Here is an 18,614-nt window from a genome sequence, read left to right as displayed (position 1 = left end):
CATAATCAGTTTTTTTTTTTTAATTTTTCAAACTTATCGATGTTTAAAGAATAGCACAACCCTTATCTGATCTTGTAGATATAATAAATCTAAAGATAATGCATTTGTACGAATTTAAGAATACAAAGTATGGAGAGTTTAGAAATCAAAGTAAGACACGTTCTTCGATTGACATGTATAAAAATATCTTTATTGTTCAAATTTTCAATTGACAAATTAATCAAGTCGTAATATTAAACAATTGAAATTGTTACTCGATTGATTTATCGATTAAAACTTTGAAGAAATAAAGAAATTTTTTAACCCTCTATATTATCTTTAAATACTTGACCCAACGCTATCTCCAATTGCCCATATCAAATAAAACACTGGAATATGAACACCCAGTTTTTCACGGCAGAGAATCTTCACGCGATATCAAGTTTAAGCGCGAATCGAAGTGGAGAATTATTGCTGACCTGTCGATCGTGCAACTACGCTCGATATCCCAATAAAACCTTCTCTTTAACCTCTTTTCCACAGTTTCCACGATATTGTTTACCCCTGACCTTTTCCGCAGCGATGCGTTTCGAGACGTCGCCTTTCACATCGAAAATCTCTCGATTTCCGGATCGTTTCCGCGCCTCCAAAACGATCCCTTAGCTACTCTCAAAGCTACTTCAAATTTTCGGATAAATTTGGATAATTTGAGGGCGACGCGAGATCGACGAAAATTGGAAATCGTCAAAACACGAAGAAGAACTACGATTCAATTTTATATCGTTACAAAATTTCGTATTGCGTATAATCGTAAGTTTTTACTTAGAGCCGGATGAAGGATGTTTGAAAATGGTGGGTGGGTCGCAGAGACATTTTCAGGGGAGGAGACTTGAGAATTCTTCTCACCGGCGAAGACAAACGAGCATTTCGACTCCCGGTTTTCGAGATATTTGCGAGTTGACGTGAAACGTGAACAAGAATCACACGTGATGATGTATCGGAATAGCGATGGACGTCGATGCTCCGTGCAACAATTTATTACACGAGGTTTCCATCCTCTTCTTGAAGAGAATGGATGTTTGAGGCCATGGTTCTCGAAATTATGACACGGTATCGGTAGTAATAATCTATTCCACATTTTCAAAATAGAATGAAAATTATAGGAAATGAATAAGAATAGAAAGAGCGTATAAGATACAAGAGTGATTAAACGAATGAGAATGGAGTTTAACGTTTAAGCAAGATTCCAAGAATATGCGGGAAATGCATGGAATCACGAGAGATTTGAGAATGTGACGTGAATTTTTGAGAAGCGAGGAAATGGTAACTTTAGAATTTCAGCCTCGATCGAAGAATCGTAACGTTGTTGCTTTTAATGATTCTTTCTAATATTCTTTTGGTAAATAAAAATAGTACGCGAAGGCGAAAGGTGTATAATTTTTTCACAAACAATTCCAAAAATTATACGATACGATAGCTGAATTCGTACACATCTTCATATATCGAATACAAAAGTGATTGATTTGACATGGAATGATTCGATCACGTCATTAACCCTTTCAATCCATATTGGTTTTTAAACCATATATCAATATTGACGGAGTGTTTAAAGGGGCGAGGCACGCTCGTAACCTAAATTCGTTTTAAAAGCTTGTGAACAAATAATAAAAAAAATAGCCTTCAAAGGATTGGAAAGCTCTGGGTACGGAACTCTGAACGTTAAACCATCTACACCAATTTTCACCTCCATCGATCTTCACGGGATAATATTGGGAACCAATTTCGTCCCTGGATTTTTTTTTTCCATCATGTGCGCGTTAACAAAAATATAAATTCCAATTAATTTAAACATTTAATTTTCCAATTTAATTGCGAAACAGAACGCACTGAAAAAAAAAGGTAACAGTAATCAAGTTCTTTCGTTTGAAAAAATATTTCATTGCAAAATTATTATTAACAGACTTTTAATCGATTTTCGAAATTAATCGAATTCGATAAATTCCTTTGAGAATCAGATTCAAACGATCTCTCTGAAATTTTTATTTTTATTTTAATTCATTCATTTATTTTTTTTTTTTTTTCAAAACTCTTCCTTACGAGATTCAAGCAAAAAAAAAAAATTTTTACACTTTTAAAAGGTGTTATGTAACTAAACAGGCGGCGTGAGTTACAAAGAAGCGTGTATGACAGAAAATGTCGGGTATGCCGGTGAGTGCATTCGCAAAGACTAGTTAGAGCCGGATGAACGTTAGAAAAACTATCTCATTAGCAGAGATACTTAGAGGAAAGAAACTGCTGGTTCGTATATCAGCCTCGTTTTTTCTTCCTCTGGAAAACGGAAAAGTTATGTAGCTTGATAATTATTCGCATTTTTGCAGTCAGACGTGTCATTCGGGACTAGTGTTTATCATTAAGGGAGGGAAAAGTTCAACGTTTTAAATATTTCCTTCCGAATAAAACTCCACGAATCATTCTTTCTTGTTCTTTCATCTTTGTGAAAATTTTCGAGCTACTCTATTCTTTTACTTAATTCGCCACGAACAATCGATGTAACATATTATTATAATATTTCCAGCGATATTTCTGATGCTGTAAATTTACAATACAAAATATATATATATATGAGCGTAAATTATTTAAGATGCGAGAGTTCACGAGGAAAGATCAAACGATATGAATAAAACTTTTACCTGGTCATGCATAAATCATGAGCGAAGTCGTTAAAGAGAGAGACTCTTTTGCCAAACAATGCTAATTACCACGTTCTTCCATGGCTAAAGTAAGTCAATTATCACCGACTCTGGGGAACTCTGAGACTTTCCCTATACAGTTCTACTTATTTATTTATTTAAACTTAGTAATAAATGTAAAAAAGAAGTAAGTTGACATCGCTATACATCAGAAAAGAAAACTTCAAACTCTCGTTCGTCAAATTTTAAATCGCACAATTTGTTGCTTCGAAATATTTAAAAAAAACTCTTATCCATTTAACGATTTCCACAGCTTTTTCCCTCGACGATTTTCCTCGATAGAAGAAATCTTGGAAATCTTAGACGTACAACGAATTACATTCGCACAAATCCAATAACCGTTTAACGGAACGAAATCGACTGTTTGACCGTAATTTAAAGTCAACGCTGGGCAGAGACCGTCTCGCTGGATCAGCCTCGAGAAAAGTTTTCTAATTAATCGAACGAATCGGGGGATAACCGGGGGTGTACACCCCCCTCCCCACCGTTGAAAAATTCTATCGCGCCTCGATCGCCTCTGGCGGGAAATCCAAAGATGTCGCGATCGAGATTACCAGTCAGCCGATAGGAGATTACGGGCCACGTAGCCGGATACGGGACGGGTTGGAGGGGAGATTTCTCTCTAAATCGCGCAGCCCTGCCGCTAAATCAACCCTCTATATATACCCTTAGGTCGCAACCTTTCGAGACGCTATCGAGAGCTCGTTAAAAAGAAATTGCCCTATCGTAATCGATACGGCCAGAATTCTTGGAAGTTCGCGACCATCTCGATCTCTCTCTCTCTCTCGGGGGTTGGGGTTATCCAGAAAATGGAGGGCAAAGACTCTTTTGTAAATTACGAGAACTGTAAGAGGAGGATGAAAACGAGGAGGAATCCTCTGATCGGAAGGAACGAGTATATTCGTCGATGATGAGCCACGTGTAAATTGTTGTTGAATTACAACGAAATGGATCGCGTTTTCGTGATTATTAATTTTCACGAAATAATGATGAATCCTTTGGATGGTTAAAGGTTGAACGAAAGATTATGCGAAATGTACGAAAGAAGAAGATCGAGAAGCAAGGGTGAATTTCATTATGGATGGCAGAAATTATGCATTATTAGTCGAGGAAGATATTTTCTTATTACGAACTTTTTCCAACTTTCAACTCAATTCTGAACACCGTTAAAGTTTCACAAACGACAAAATGCGAAAATAAACTCGCCTAAATTCAAGGGATCCCATATTCTCTCGACGTATAATAATTCTTCTTATTTATTTTTCCACGCTTTATGTATTATTATTCATAGCGGATGATTCGATCGCAAACTTTTACACGATCGATGAATCATCACACAGGATAGATTTAATCGTATCAAATTCGATTGTCTCAACAAATTGTGTAGCGAACAATCCTTCTTCTCGATCATTTCTCATTTCGGTTCTCCATCCGAAACAGTGGCCGTCTTAGACTCGCAGAAGATGCGTGAATAGGACGTCGAGGCGACGGCCAGAAGAATTCGTTCGACGTTGGATAACGGATGAGGCGAGAGAGTTTGCACGGCAATAACTCATCGTTCACGCCTTATTTATCCAGTCGACCGAATATCGTCGCTCTTACGCCTCGTCGAATCTCCGCGATTGAATTTGAAAATCGTCGGTCGAAAAGAGAAATCGAATTCAACGAATCGTAGCTGAAATCGTAGAAAGAATTGAATCGACGATTACGATGCGTGATGTTCACACACGTTTCTGTTCGTATTTTCTGTTTATTTTCGACGAATTCCAAAAATTAGTTTACACGATTCTCATATCACGACGAATAATTATGTTCAAATACGAAAAAAGGAATCTTCAACACCGTTTATTGAATTAACTGTTCAACTGTAGAGCGACAAGAGTTTCGCGACAGAGTTTCGTGATACACGGGGCATGAAATGGTGGCGGATCGATGGGAAGTTTCGTTTCGAAACCTGGAGGATACAGCACCGTTTCGAGAACATTGGAACGCTAATGGTAATTGATTTATGGAGGACAGTTCGGACTTGAGATTTGTGGCCCGTGCGCGTGATACACGAGACTGATGGATCCTGAAATTCGAGAGCGCACTTCATGGTAGCCTCGTAATATGCAAACCGTAGTATGAAGGTAGATCGAAAGTAATCACGGTTCGTTAGGGAAGTGGATTGGACACGGTCAATACGCTTAATCTTTCATCTTCTCGATTGCAGTTGATGGAATTTTCCACTGTTGCTCGCTGGAAAGAAAGAGAAGAGACGTATCCGCCGATTTGTTTGTCCCAAGATAATTAACATGAAACTTGGACACCGCGAAGATTGAAAGTCTCTTCCAAGAGACATCCCACATCCCAGAGAAGAAAGTTGGTAAAGTAATCGAAAAGTAAAGATAGCGAAAGACTTTTCCTATTCGAGCACGATTCTGATTCGTCGGAATGAAATTTAATTATGACTCCTTCTTCCGAACTTCTTCCCGCTAATTTCAATCTCGACTTTGATTAATCCCTCGTTGACTCGTTTTTACATTGTTCCTCGATTGACAGAGTTCTATCATAGGATTGACAGGTAAGCCACGAAGTCGACGTCTCGCACGCGTGTATCAAGGAAGAATCGGTTTCACGATGAAACCGAGCATCGATAATACAAGCTTTCAACCATTTTCCTCTTAATTCAGCGTGTCTCGTTCGATCCACCCTCGTTCCTTTTTTTCTTTCTTGTTCTCCAGCGAAGAGGAAGAAATGAAGGGAAGAAAAAAAAGAGAGAATCGATGGTTGTGTAACACTTCCACATCGATGCGGCTCCTCGATGTGTAAAATTGAAAGAGAGGGAAAAAAATCTACCACGACGATGTTCTTTTTTTTTTAATCCTTTTTTTTTTGATTCGCGAAGAATCGAAATGTGGATGTAAAAAGAAACTTATTATTAATAGGAAATTTACTATTAATATATATTTATAATGTTTTTCCAATGCTGCTGCTTCATCACTTATAGATAGAGAATATTTCTATTAATTAATTGCACTTCGTAAAAATTCATTCTTTATTTGAATATTCCAAAATCACTATCGCCAATATCCCTTCCATCATCCTCCTAATCCCATAATCTTTCCAAGCTGGAACGCACCAGCGTATAAAATCTCCTCGCATAATTACGCTCTCTCGAAAACTCGAGAGCCATCAACCAACCGACCGACCGACCAGCCAACCAAGCGTAACTCAACATTCCTGGATAGTATTTCCTCGCTCGAAGAAGGGAGCCGAAGCCGTTCTGCTTATCATCCACCCTAAAATTCCAAATAAATCTCTATAGCCCCGAAGCTACTACCTATCATCAACAAAGCCACCACCACCTTAACGATAAAATTACTCGCCTCGAGAGTCGGTTTCTCGTGCTTGTTCCGCGATTCCAGGGTGGGTTAACCAATACAAATAAAGGGGCGATGATAGCGAGATGGGGCGGCGGCAGGGGCGATGGAAGGCAAGAACCCCCTCTGACGGATTCGGTGTTCCCGTTTAATCGCTCCTTTTGTTTCGCTTCTGGCGGAGTAGCGTGCCCTCCTTCGAGAGAAGGGTGGAGAGGGAAGGGTGGGGAGGGGAAGGAGAAGAAATGGAACGAGACAGGGAGACAATTATATTGTTGCGGGGGAAACTGGGTCGGTTAAAAGTTATATCGAAGTTGAACTGTGGATATAATGGTGGAATAGTGAAAATACAACGATTCGATTGAAAACGCGCGTTTTCGCTCGCTTTTTTTAATGAAACGTTCCGAGAAACTCGCCTGGATTCTCGTCTTTTTCAATAAATATAAAATTGTGTCCAGTTATAGTTGCCGTTTTTTTCGTGTCAACAAATTATGTCAAAAAATTCGATGCTGGATATCCTATCGAAACACGGTATTGAACAATAGATAGTATACGAGAAAATTTATTTAATCTGTGATTAGTGTACATACATTTGCAGTGGAAGTTTTTCGGTCTCTGCAAATTATATCTCATTTAGAACAATTAAAAAATAACATCGAATAAGACAATCTGTACATTGTAAAAATCCTCTTGTAGAATTTTAATTGATTCCGGTATCCTTCACCCTCTTTTTAAAAAATTTAATAACTGGTGATTTTTAAATTTTCTCTACACAAATATTAATTCGGAGGTATTCAAGGGAGGTACGATAATAAAAATTCTTTTGATCTTATTTCAGGGAGAGAAGTTGATCGTAGCAGGGAAATCGAAGCGTGGTATAACATTTCGACCATGCTTCTTCCCGAATACACGCTTTCTCTTTTCTCGCGAGTTAAAAAACGGGCAACGTTCGGGCGCATCTGCATGTTATGAATAGGTATGAAGTGGCGGTCGAGTGGCGCGGGAGCGCCAGGATCTAAATCTTTTTTATGGAAATTGCGACTTAGATCTAGGGAATATTCAAGCGTAGGAAAAAAATTCCAACCGCCTTCGAGAGTCGAATACGAAAGGAGAAGCGCGTTGTGTACGCGTGTGTGCAGGGAGGCGAGGGGGGAGAAGGGAAAAATCGAGAAGCGAGACGACAACGGATGGAAACGGAGAGGTTAATCGACCTCGTTGTTACGCTTCGGTTAACGAGTATATTCGAAAGCGTTTTCTTTCTCGTTCCGCTTGATCAGCTGGCCGTAATTCAATCGGGATCCCCGTTTTAATCGAATAATCCAATCAATTATTCACGGTTTATCATCGAGTAACATTTAAGAGTAACATCTCGATCTCGATCTCGAATATTTTTCCAAACGAATTTTACACATAGATTTCTTCTTCGATTCCATCCCGTTTGTGAGATTGTTCAAGATCACGAAGATCGTGATGACCGTCAACACCGAAATTTTAACGATTTCCTCGGCTTTGCGACAACTTTTCCATTTCCTTCGTCCCTATCGATCGTAGAATTGAATTCCGGAAACGTTATAATGCCGGAGCATTCGAGTTTTAACGAGTCTTCCCCCCCGATTTCGCAAGGTTTTTCGACTTCCTCCCATTCTACACCGAGTCTACATTTAAATTTCAAGCCCTGTTAAAACCTGAGCTCTCCAACCTTTAATCTGGATTTTTTAACTTGAACGTAGATGTTTGAAATTTTTTTTTTTCGCGATGCGGCTGGAAAATTGAAATTTGGAAACGTTGATAGTTGAGCTTGCTTTAACGAGTTCTCGTAATCGTAAATTTTAATTCTGAGCTCGTTCAGACTTGAGCTTTCGAATTTAAATTATTCTATACCCCTTGCTTGCGTGTTTTTCTTTTCATCGCTGTGCGCATTTAATACTAATGCACGACTCAACGACCTCTGAACTTTCACATGTTTTAACATTTCCGCGATCTTGCGGATTTTATACCCTTCTTACCAATATAAAACTTGGTAGAAATCTGTTTACTCCTGTTTTAAAACAAATAAATTGTTTCTTCTTTTTTTTTTTTTTTTTAGATATGTACAAAGTTGACACGAATCTCCTAAAATACGTTTAACGATATTTTTAATTTCATTTCAGATTTTTTTTCGAAGAAACAAAAAGATCCTCGCGATAGTTTAAGGATTGATCGCGATTCCTCTATCAGAATTCCCTTCGCCCCGACTCGTGCAACGATAAACATTAGTAAATCTTTCTCGATACTTTCACGGAGCTTGATAAAAAGACATATTGCTAAAGTTTCGTCGGAAAAGAACGTAGAAAACTCGCGAGAGTTGCATCGTCAAGGAAAGGACGATCCCTCCTCGTCGCGACGTCCGCACACCGGCATAAATACTTTTGCTTTCTTCGATGGGACTTTTATTACCGCGGGGAGAAATTACCAGAAACTTATCGCGATCGTAAAGCATCGAGGAGAAGCGTCATTAGCGATTGTGGGATACCCGATTGCCCGATAATCGAAATCGATGACACAACTTTTACGACGAATATCCTTTTCTGATCTTCGTATCGATTTCCTGTTACGGCACCGCATTATCTTCTTATGTTCAGAAAAATCTTGCGTGAAAAATAATGCAATATTTCTCGTTATTTAATTTTTTTCTTTATTTATTTTCTATAAATTCGTTTTTCCAAATCGAGTCGTGAGAAAGATTATTCTTTTCAAAGAAAGATTTTCTTTTCTCTCGTCGATATTTATACCTTTAATCTCCGATCTCGTAGAAAATATCTCTAATCATAATCGAGAGAATATAAAGGGTCAACAGATATCGTTCCATTGATATTTCAATGTTTGCTGAACATTCAAAATCGCAAGAGAGAAACTGTAATTTTTCAAATCAATGGGAAAGAAAATCAGGGAGATTTTATCCCCAGAATGGAAAAGAAGACGATCTTTAATGGGGAGGAATCGAAACGATCCAGTATAAATAATTGAAATGTTTCGAGAAAGAAAGAAGGAAACGTTCGATCCCCGTTTCGACGTGGGGCCGGTACGCGGCCATTACGATAAGCCAAGAGCAAAGGCTTCAAAGGACATACCTATTCGAAGGAACTTTGCGGCTTCGAGCTTAGAAACGAGGAAAATGGCCACCGCCTGGTCGAGAGCAAGTCGAAAGCCGCGTTTCGACTGGTCTACCGCATGTTACGTCACATCCGTGAAACGATGGTGGTCTGATTGATCAAAGAGAACACGGATGAGTATCCAACCATCCATACCCTTCGTTCCTCTTTATTTTTACTCTTTCTCTCTCCTCTCTTTTTATTTTTATTTTTTATTTTTTTTTTTTTTTCTCTCCCTTTTCCAGACCGTTCCTGACCGGTTTTTCGACGTCGATTACGCTCATCCACGGTCCAAAACGAAGGTACTCTTCTAGGCAAAGTTTTTTCTATTGAGAGAAATGCGCATCCCTCTCCCTCTCCCTCCCCCTCCCCATCCGTGCGGATAAAGACACAAGACAAATTGGATTTACCACCGCCACCACCATCCCCGACTCTTTTATTTTGCTTCCATTACGATCGCGAATAAATGCGACAAGACTTTACGATCCATGGATCTTTTTTCGAGGAAATTATCGACCAATCGAATCCTACCTTTTATATATTAACCCTTTGCTCTCCAACGGTGACTCTCCAGCACCACTGGGATTGTTGCAACTTGAATGACGACAATATTTATTTTTGATATTTATTTATTTTACAATACTTATTTATTTTATTTATGTTTGATTCTTTTAGAATATCGCTTCATAAATAGGTTCCTAAGCCCTTTATGTATAATCTTATGAGGTATAATTTTATTTTATGAATAATTATCTTATGGTAATCTTATGAGGTCACCGAACACACCGAACGCGCGGGTCTGAGTCTGGAGTTGCTAGTTCGACCGAGCAAAACTTGGAGTGCAAAGAGTTAAAAACTTATTCCAGAGACTTGTGTGAGAGAAATGGATACCGATCACGTAAAGAATCGTGAAAAATCGAGCCACGCGATCGATCCACATCGATGATCAATTCGAAAGAATCAGAGAATAAGAACTTCGATCGACTCTTACGAGAGTGGCATTTCCAATGGAATCGGTTTCTCGAGCTTTCCTCGCGCATTCTATGATAAAACACCGGTGTTGTCTGGATACAAGTATGATCGGGATGTTTCTCGATTTGACGGACACGACATTATCGATTCAACGACAGCGATCGTTGCGTCCCGCGTATGTAGCCAACGTCCACATTCGATTGTTCATTCACCTTGAAACCGCAACCACTATCCAGAAACTACGTTATTTTCTCGCGCGATCATCATTCACTCTTGTTCGAGGGAAAAAGGTTAAAAGTTCCGATGTGCTCTTTGCTTTCGACCATTATTGAAAAGAAATTGGAATTTCTCGCGTGTTCGAGTATGTGAAATTTTTTGAAATTCTTTTCGTCCTCGAAGAGATGTTTCGTTTATATACGATTAATAAATTTTTAAGTTCAAAGGTAAGAAAGGTTTTCGTAGAATTCTAGAAAAAATTCATTTCGATATCGTTTGAAGAAATGTGTTATTTTGTATAAATGTATAGCCTATTTCGATGAAGGATACAATGAGAATATTTAAGTATTCTTTGTGAATCACTTGTGTATAACGCTTTCTTTAAGTTCTATTTTCACACTGGTCTTATTGTTCTTTGTTAAAGTTACACTATTTTTTCTCTCCCTCTCTCTCTCTCTATCTGGAAATGCGAAGAAGTTGAATAGGCGGTTTTCAGAAATGAAAATGGAAATTCAAGCAAAGTTCCCGGTGAAAATTGTGAAAGTAAAGTAGAACGTACTTGCACGATACTCCACGATTTCAGAATGGTTTCCGGGGAGTTCATATATCTAGGAATTTATTATACTTTCATTCAATCTGCCCCAAGTTTAACAATACAAACGGTAGCTACTTAGAGGTATCATATTTTTCGAACGTCTTTATCATTCTGTGAAAGGATAATCTTTCTCTTAGGGCGTTCTCATGAAAATCGATCGTGAAACGACTCGACAAAAGGAGCGAGAAGCCATCTAATTTTCAAAGTTGCGCCGCGAATGAATGAACGAATGAAAGAACGAAAAGAAAGGGGTCGAAGAGAAAGGAAATCTTATTTTTATCGAATCTTATCCTCCACTAGTACTCCACTATTCTGAAAAATCGAAACTTTCGTTCAAATCCTTACAAAAGTTTTAACAATCAATTTAAAACAATGGTTTCTTCCAACAAGTGACATCATCGAAAGGAGACAATTGAACGTAATATTAATCGATAATAGTAGAAATCACTAGAATCTTTCATCCTTCGTTTCCTCAGCGAAAAAAATTCCATTCCTCCTTAATAATCGCAACCATCTTTCTTACCATATCCATAAAAATAGGCGAGCCATGCATAGAAATCGGCCGATCTTTCCCAAGTTCGCAACGGTGAAAGTTGCCACCCTCCTCCTTTGGACGAAATGCAGTGAACGAAAGCACGAAAAAAAAAAAAAAAAAACAATTTCCCCGCGATGCATCCGATATTAGCGCAGGGGACGATGAATTTCCCAGTGAAATGGATACGTCGCGTCTAACCGAATTTATTCAAATCCCCGTCGTTCCGTGGCCGCAATAAGCCACCCCCCGTACACCCCCATGCTTCCATGAATAATGCAACGCGCGAGGGGAACACACCTCCCTTCTTTCGCGCTTAGACATCGAAGCCAGCCGTAAGAGGCGCAAAGTGAGCGCACGATTCTTCTAAGAACTCGTATCGGAGAATGGCGGAGATGAAGATTTGCCTTATACGCCGCGTGAAGCGCAGTTGACACACTTTCCATCCACCGATCGATACGTCACCCACACCATAGACGCGTAAGAAGATCATTGTGGGCTGTCGACAAGATGTAGCAGAGAGAGAGAGAGAGAGAGAAGAGGAGAGGAGGAGACGAGGAGTTTAATTCGTAATGGTGTATTCTCCGGGAATGGTACAAGTATCGATCGTGACAGAATCGCTGTTGCAGGTCGCCGCGTTAATGCAACGACAACGTCGATCATCGGAATTGCTGAAATTTCGACAAGTGGCTGCTTCGAAGGGAACGATTATACGAACGATGCTGTTCCTTGGATCCTTGGAACGATTGGTTAGGTGCAATTGCGATCTCGCCGACAACTTTCATGTTTGTCGAGAGTCTTTATTCTACTTTTCACGGTTTTGATACTTTTTTTTTGTTGATATTTGATCACCCCAATTCGCAAGTTGCAAGTTTTGATTCGTCGATATTGGATACGTTTGATATCGTGGTAAATGATGAAAAGTTCATTAAAGCGATTGGATATCGTTTATCGGATCGTGCATATTTTAGAGATTTACTTTACGGGTCGGTTATATATTGATTTATCGATATTGCGCGTCTCTGTTGCGTTGAGTAATAAACGGGAAAATAACAATGTCATCGAATAATGAATAAATAAATTTGTAATAAGCGATCGTAATAAATAAACGAATGTAATTGAATGCAACAACATCGCGATTTGTTATTACGACCATGCTTTGGCAAATATATATCATCAAGAAGTTCTATATATATATATATATATATATGGATAATGGTAAAAAGTCATTTATCAATTACGAAACGTTTATTGTTGCGAATTAAAATCTCTTCCTCTCCTTCGATACGTGCAATATATATATCGAAGAGTAGGTAGTTTCAATGGGAAATACAAATGAAAAGCAAAACGTTGTACAAGCCTCGACCCTCTAAAATCTGCATTTACACAGGCAGTTATGTTGCACGACGCGACGTTTGATAGATTGACTGCATTTTACGCGCGATCTTGATGGATCGCCTGGCCGCCGTCTGCTCTATCGTCCAATTCACCACGGACGAGATCCTCTTGCGAAAATTCTTCGTCTAACTAACTCGAGGACGACGTTGCACGGATTGTTGCGGGATCCGACTTTTAAACTTAACGACAATCTTAACCGTGGAACCGGTTAATAGGATTTCACGCGACTTCATCGCGAAATAAAATGGAAATTAGAGAGAGAGAGAGAGATTCGACTAATGACAGAAATAAACGTCGTTCATTCGCCAGTTACGTATATTATTTTCATTCTTCGATTTCTTCGAAAAAGACATCTCGATGAATTCATTGAGCTTACCAAGTTTCTTATCCTCGTTTCAAAAGTATTCAAAGATAATTCTTTGCAATTCTTTGTAATTCTCATAATAATAATGTAAATAAATTTCCAACTTTTTAAAACTTCTTCAGCTTGTAATAATTTCCTTTCGAGGATAATCATTCGATGAGAAACGTTTCAATAAGAAATAAGGAGAAGATGACGATAAATCTTGGAAACGATTCCACCGTTTTTCAACCGTTCCAGTTCGAGACGTTAGGATGGAAGTGCAGCGTATCAATGATGCCATATTGAAATCGATCGACAATTTGATTTCAAATTCAATCGTTTTCATTCGTTCTTCTATACGTTTTTCTATTCGTTCGTTTATTAATATTGCATCATATTGCATCATATTATCATAAAGATTTATATTAATAAACGAAGGATATTAAAAAAAAAAAAAAACAAAGAGCTCAAAGAAGGTAGAAGCTAGAAAAAAACTTCATTAACGCAGATTAAGTAACGAGATTTGGTCTTGGAAGCTTACCTTTCACAGGTGAAAGGTTCTTTCAAGTCCTTTTATATTTAAATAAGCGTGAATTCAACACTCGCAGTCGTTCAATCGGTGAATTACCTTATTAACGAATAATTTAATTGCTATAACGTTTGGGCTCGGATAAGAAAGTAATTCGAGAGTTAAGCATAGATTAGTCGCTACTGGAGGAAACATCTGATTTTAAGGTTGAGGCGGTGGGTAATTGCAAGATTTAATACCATCTTTGGATTTGGAAATTATAGATTTGCGTTTTAATTAAAACTCGGTCCGTGATTAAAAATTTTCTTTGAACATATCTTTGAGAAGCTTTAAGAAAAGAGACGTTATTAAACGTTATTTAAAATTAAAACATTTTTGCGGTTTTGGTGTACGATTAAAATCGGATTCTTTTTTTTCCTTTTTGAATTCAAACGAAACGAAAAAATCTCATCGGTCGATTAATTACATCCAATTTTACTTTTTTTTCCTTTTTCTTTTTTTTTCTTATAACTAATCCCTTTTCTTTCCTCTCAACCGCTCTGCATACATTTGCCCCAAACGCAGCCAACTGTATTTACCGAGAAAGTAATCGAACACTTATCCGTCAATCGATAAAAGTTAGCTATCGACCTTTGCGAGTATTCGAGTATCTTTCATCTAAACCAGCGTCTCTCAACCTTTCTTTTATTATCCCTCGTGTATACGTAATAATTTTCTATTTTTTAACACAAGATAAACATTTATAAAAATTCCTACTCCAAAATTATTACTTACGAATATCGACGAGTATCCGCCGTTAAAAAATTTTATACAATAATAAAATCTTTGCTTTAAATTTAGATATAATCCGTATTGACGCATTGAGAAACACTGAAAGCAAGTAAAGATCAGAAAAAAAAAAAAAAACTCACCGATATTCAGAGCCCTCGCTGAGCTGCCTGACCGTAATAGGAAATTCGCTGGGTCCGTGTGCCTTCAGTAACTCCTGCAAACGCACCAGCCCTTCGTTATTCTCGTAGATGATGGTAAAGCTCTTCCAGCCCCAGGCTTTCACCAGATCAACGTACGCCTGAAACACACGCACACACGCGCGCCGCTTATTAGCCGCGATCGTAACCCACGAACGACGATCCATCGTTTCAAATAGGGGATATATATATATATATATACTTCACCTCTTCCGGCGATATTTATTTGATTCCTCTAAACTCGTTTGCGCACGGATTCTCGAAACGCGACTCGAATTTCAAAGGTGTAATGAACCGTGAGGATACACGCGACAACTAAGCTAAGCAAATGAGACCACGTTCCACGTTTTATCGCGATTGATTAATCAATTCGTTATTAAGAAAGATTGTTGGATCCGCTCAGGAATGTTTCGATAATACTTGTGGATCTAGTTATTCGATCGTATCTCGAGAAGAGATACAGAATACGATTTTTTTTTTTTTTTTTTTTAGATTTAGAAGAGATTGAAAATTCTATCTTATGTTCGCGTTATGGATTTGAAATAATTTAGAGGGTCGAAATTAATTGTGTATGCGCTTAATGGATTAAAATATAATCCAAGCCCGATGATTCATTATTAACCAGTTGGATACGGATACTCGTGCAGCCATGGAAAATTTAAAAGGGAATATACAGGGGATGCGAATATTATGCAAAAATGCATAAAATATTGAAGCAAAAAGCACTCGTTATAATTTTGATTTATATACATCCCATTTCCTTATTCGTAATAAAAATATAAATCTTGCACGAACATCTACACATCATCAATTGGTAATATCTTTCCAGCTTTTCTGATAAATAAACGGATAAATCGTTGATGATTATATATACATGTACTAATTTACACTTCAACGACAAATATTACAAATTTTAATCCGAGTTCGGTTTCTCGTTCGCCTCCGTTTGCCAAACTCAAATCGGTGATTAATCCCAACAGAGGTGGTCACGAGGAAGCATCCTCCAATTTACAGTTTTCACTTTAGATCCCATTAGAATGTTAGATTGCGATCTGACCCGATGAAATATCGATAACGTTACTCCATAAATTGGAACTATCACGGAAGTTCTATAGACGCTATTATCGCTGCCATGAAACTCTATAAAATATCACAGCCGTACGCGTACCACGTTCTATCTCCGTGTTAGTGATATTTTTAATCATTTTCCAAGCTCCCTTCTTTCCCCCTGTTGTAAGGACGCCTGATCATCAACCATCACGACCGCCAATTTTTCTCGATTTTTTTTCATTTCTACGAAAACGAAGAAGAATCATGGAGGAAATTCGATTTCACGGAATCCATATAGGAATTTATATTATCCGTTACATTATCCTTAAATTTCCATTCTCGAGTGTCTTCGAACGAAGTTGGATGTATCGAGAGTTGGAAATTCGAGCGTGAAATTACACGTGGACCGTTTGTCCAAAACTATTAAACGAGCCAAGGATCCGAAGATATTGGAATATTAATTTCGAGGATACGGCGAGGGCGGGGAAATGTTAATAAACTCTCTTGTACTTCAGTTTCAGCTATTTACTCGCTGATGTAAGGTCAACTATTCTGCGGAGAGGCTTCCGAGAAGGGTTTTCTGGCGAGAAGAGGCGAAATTATAACTCGGGGAGGACAGAGTGGCGAAAGAAAAATGGAAAAATCGCAAAAAATTCTCGCCAGCTACCATTATCTTCCATTCCACCATTCGTGGAATCATCATCAATCATCTAAAAACTCACTGCTCGCGGACTCGTGTCTTTTTTCCCTTCTCCTGATAAACAGACTGCCAACTACCATTATCTTTCAACTTATCTTTGAATGGACTAATGTAACTCCACGGAAAACGTATTATTTCGCATACGGTTAAAAATCGGCGAAAATATCCACCGATATCCGCTCTTACGTACGCAACCAACAATGATAAACGACATAAATTGCAGTATTGTCGGCCAACTACTTCGTTCTATCGTGTCGAAGGGATGAGAATCGTAATAGTTGAACTGGTTGTATAATTTTACTTCAACTCAATTATTTTAACACTTGTATCGCTATCATTCATCCGAAGTAAAATTCTAAACAGAAATCATCGATCGAATCGTGAACCATTCGTTTCATTATAGGAGATGCACAACTTTTCTCTTCTCCCGCTCGCCAATAACGGAAAGTAAAACGAACGAATTTATCCATAACGGATTCTTACTCGAAACTCCGCCTCTCGAGCAGATTTATACCCAAGTTTGGCCAGAAATTAGAAAATTCCTTCGTTTCGCTAATATCGATCCGAGCTGAAACCAGTTTCCCCCAAACTGGGGGGGAGTTTTCCCCTTGCTCGCCAACTGGCGCGACCGATGTTTCAAAAGTTAGCAAGGGCACGCGGCCATAGGTTTTTCCATTCAGGAGGGGGCGGTTCAGTTTCACGTGGAAAACGACTATTACGGCCAGCCGAGCCCAGCCCCCTCGACCAACTTCGCCACCGAGTTTCCCGCGAGGAGATCCGCGTAACTCGCGTTTCGAAACCCGCTTTTCCGATAATCCCAACTTCCTAAAAGCGCCGCTGTATATTTTTCCGCCGAGCAACTTTCGCCGTACCGTTTCGCCTCCTTTCTCACCCCCTCCGCACCCCCTACCCCCGACCTTTTCACTACCTATCCACGGTGATCTTGTACTCGTGCGCAAGCTCGTTTCCAAGATTTTATCCCGGATGTGTCTCGGCCCGAAACGCGCATGAATTCGAAGCTGAATCTCGAACCATTGATTGCCAATATTTGAAAGGGTGCATCAATCTTGCCGCGGTTTCCCCCTTGTCGAGGACGAGACAAACTTTTCGCTCCGCTCTCATCTTTCCCGATCTCTTACTTGAGCTTAGCGAGAGAGAGAGAGAGAGAGAGAGAGCTCGTTTCTTTGACCGAGCTCTAACTTGTTTAATGGAGAGTTACTCTTCTTTCCTGGAGTTACTTTTGGGGAAAAAGCGCGCGCAGGGCGGGCCGATTAACCGAGATACAGGAGGTGTTTTCTTGCAACAGTGATCAGTTGGCACAAGAAGAAGAACGCTGCGGGGGATCTAGAAAAAGTGTGTACACGGTCTTCTTTTCCCGGGAATGTTCAATTTCAAACGATCCTCTCACCGTAATCAACGAACGTCACGTCTTTTGAACGATTAATTAATAGATTCTCCGTTTCGAGTGTTATTATACATTTTCTATATTTCTTTTTTTTTTTTAAGAGATTATACATCATGTAAATTTTCTATAAATAAGTATATATATATGCATTGGGTTTCGAACTTTTCTTTCCCTTTTTTAGTTTTTCTTTTTTTTTTTTGTAGCCATAACGAAGTGCGCACCAGAAAAAGGATACATTCGAATTAATAGAGACTAGCTTGTTTAATTAAATTTAATTCTTTTGATTATAACGAGTAAGTAAAAATTTTGCTTGCTTAAACTATATATATATATATATATATATATAAAGAGTCTAAGCTGTTAACGGATTTACAACAATTTGTTTCCATAATTTAAGTATTCAATATACACTGTAACTACGGGAAAGTAATAATTACACGGTATCGATCGGTTTCGAACGCCATTATATTCGAGCACCGATAATTAGAAAACAAATTAACGCAATGATATCGTAGAACGATGGCGTAGTAATTTCAGAAAATGGGCCAGGGCCGTTCTGATCGAAAAAATGCTTGTCGAGAATACGTCATAAACCTGATCGCGTTTAATGAACGCGTTCCACGACCTGCGCAAAGAGTATTAAATTCCTCCGGCGGCCATATCGTTCGTATTTTTCACGTTTTTATT

The 18,614-nt window shown here is 38.6% G+C and overlaps 1 protein-coding gene across 12 annotated transcripts in view; it reads right to left on the bottom strand.

Moving 5' to 3' along the window:
* LOC122715815 (glutamate receptor ionotropic, kainate 2-like) overlaps positions 1–18,614 on the bottom strand; it is a 235,081-nt gene that overhangs the window by 77,197 nt on the left and 139,270 nt on the right. For all 12 annotated transcript variants that reach the window (XR_006346909.1, XM_043938291.1, XM_043938296.1 and 9 more), the window contains one exon: positions 14,716–14,873. Coding sequence is in view for 11 of the 12 variants with exons in the window: in XM_043938291.1 (XP_043794226.1) it covers positions 14,716–14,873 (158 nt within the window). In the remaining variant the exon portion in view is untranslated. The remainder of the gene's footprint in view (positions 1–14,715; positions 14,874–18,614) is intronic.

This window comes from Apis laboriosa, unplaced genomic scaffold (genome assembly GCF_014066325.1).
Source record: "Apis laboriosa isolate Shangri-la unplaced genomic scaffold, ASM1406632v1 scaffold40_cov151, whole genome shotgun sequence".
In the NCBI taxonomy this organism is placed as follows: Eukaryota; Metazoa; Arthropoda; class Insecta; order Hymenoptera; family Apidae; genus Apis; species Apis laboriosa.
Note: the sequence above shows the minus strand (reverse complement) of the source record. Positions and strands in the feature narration are given on the sequence as shown.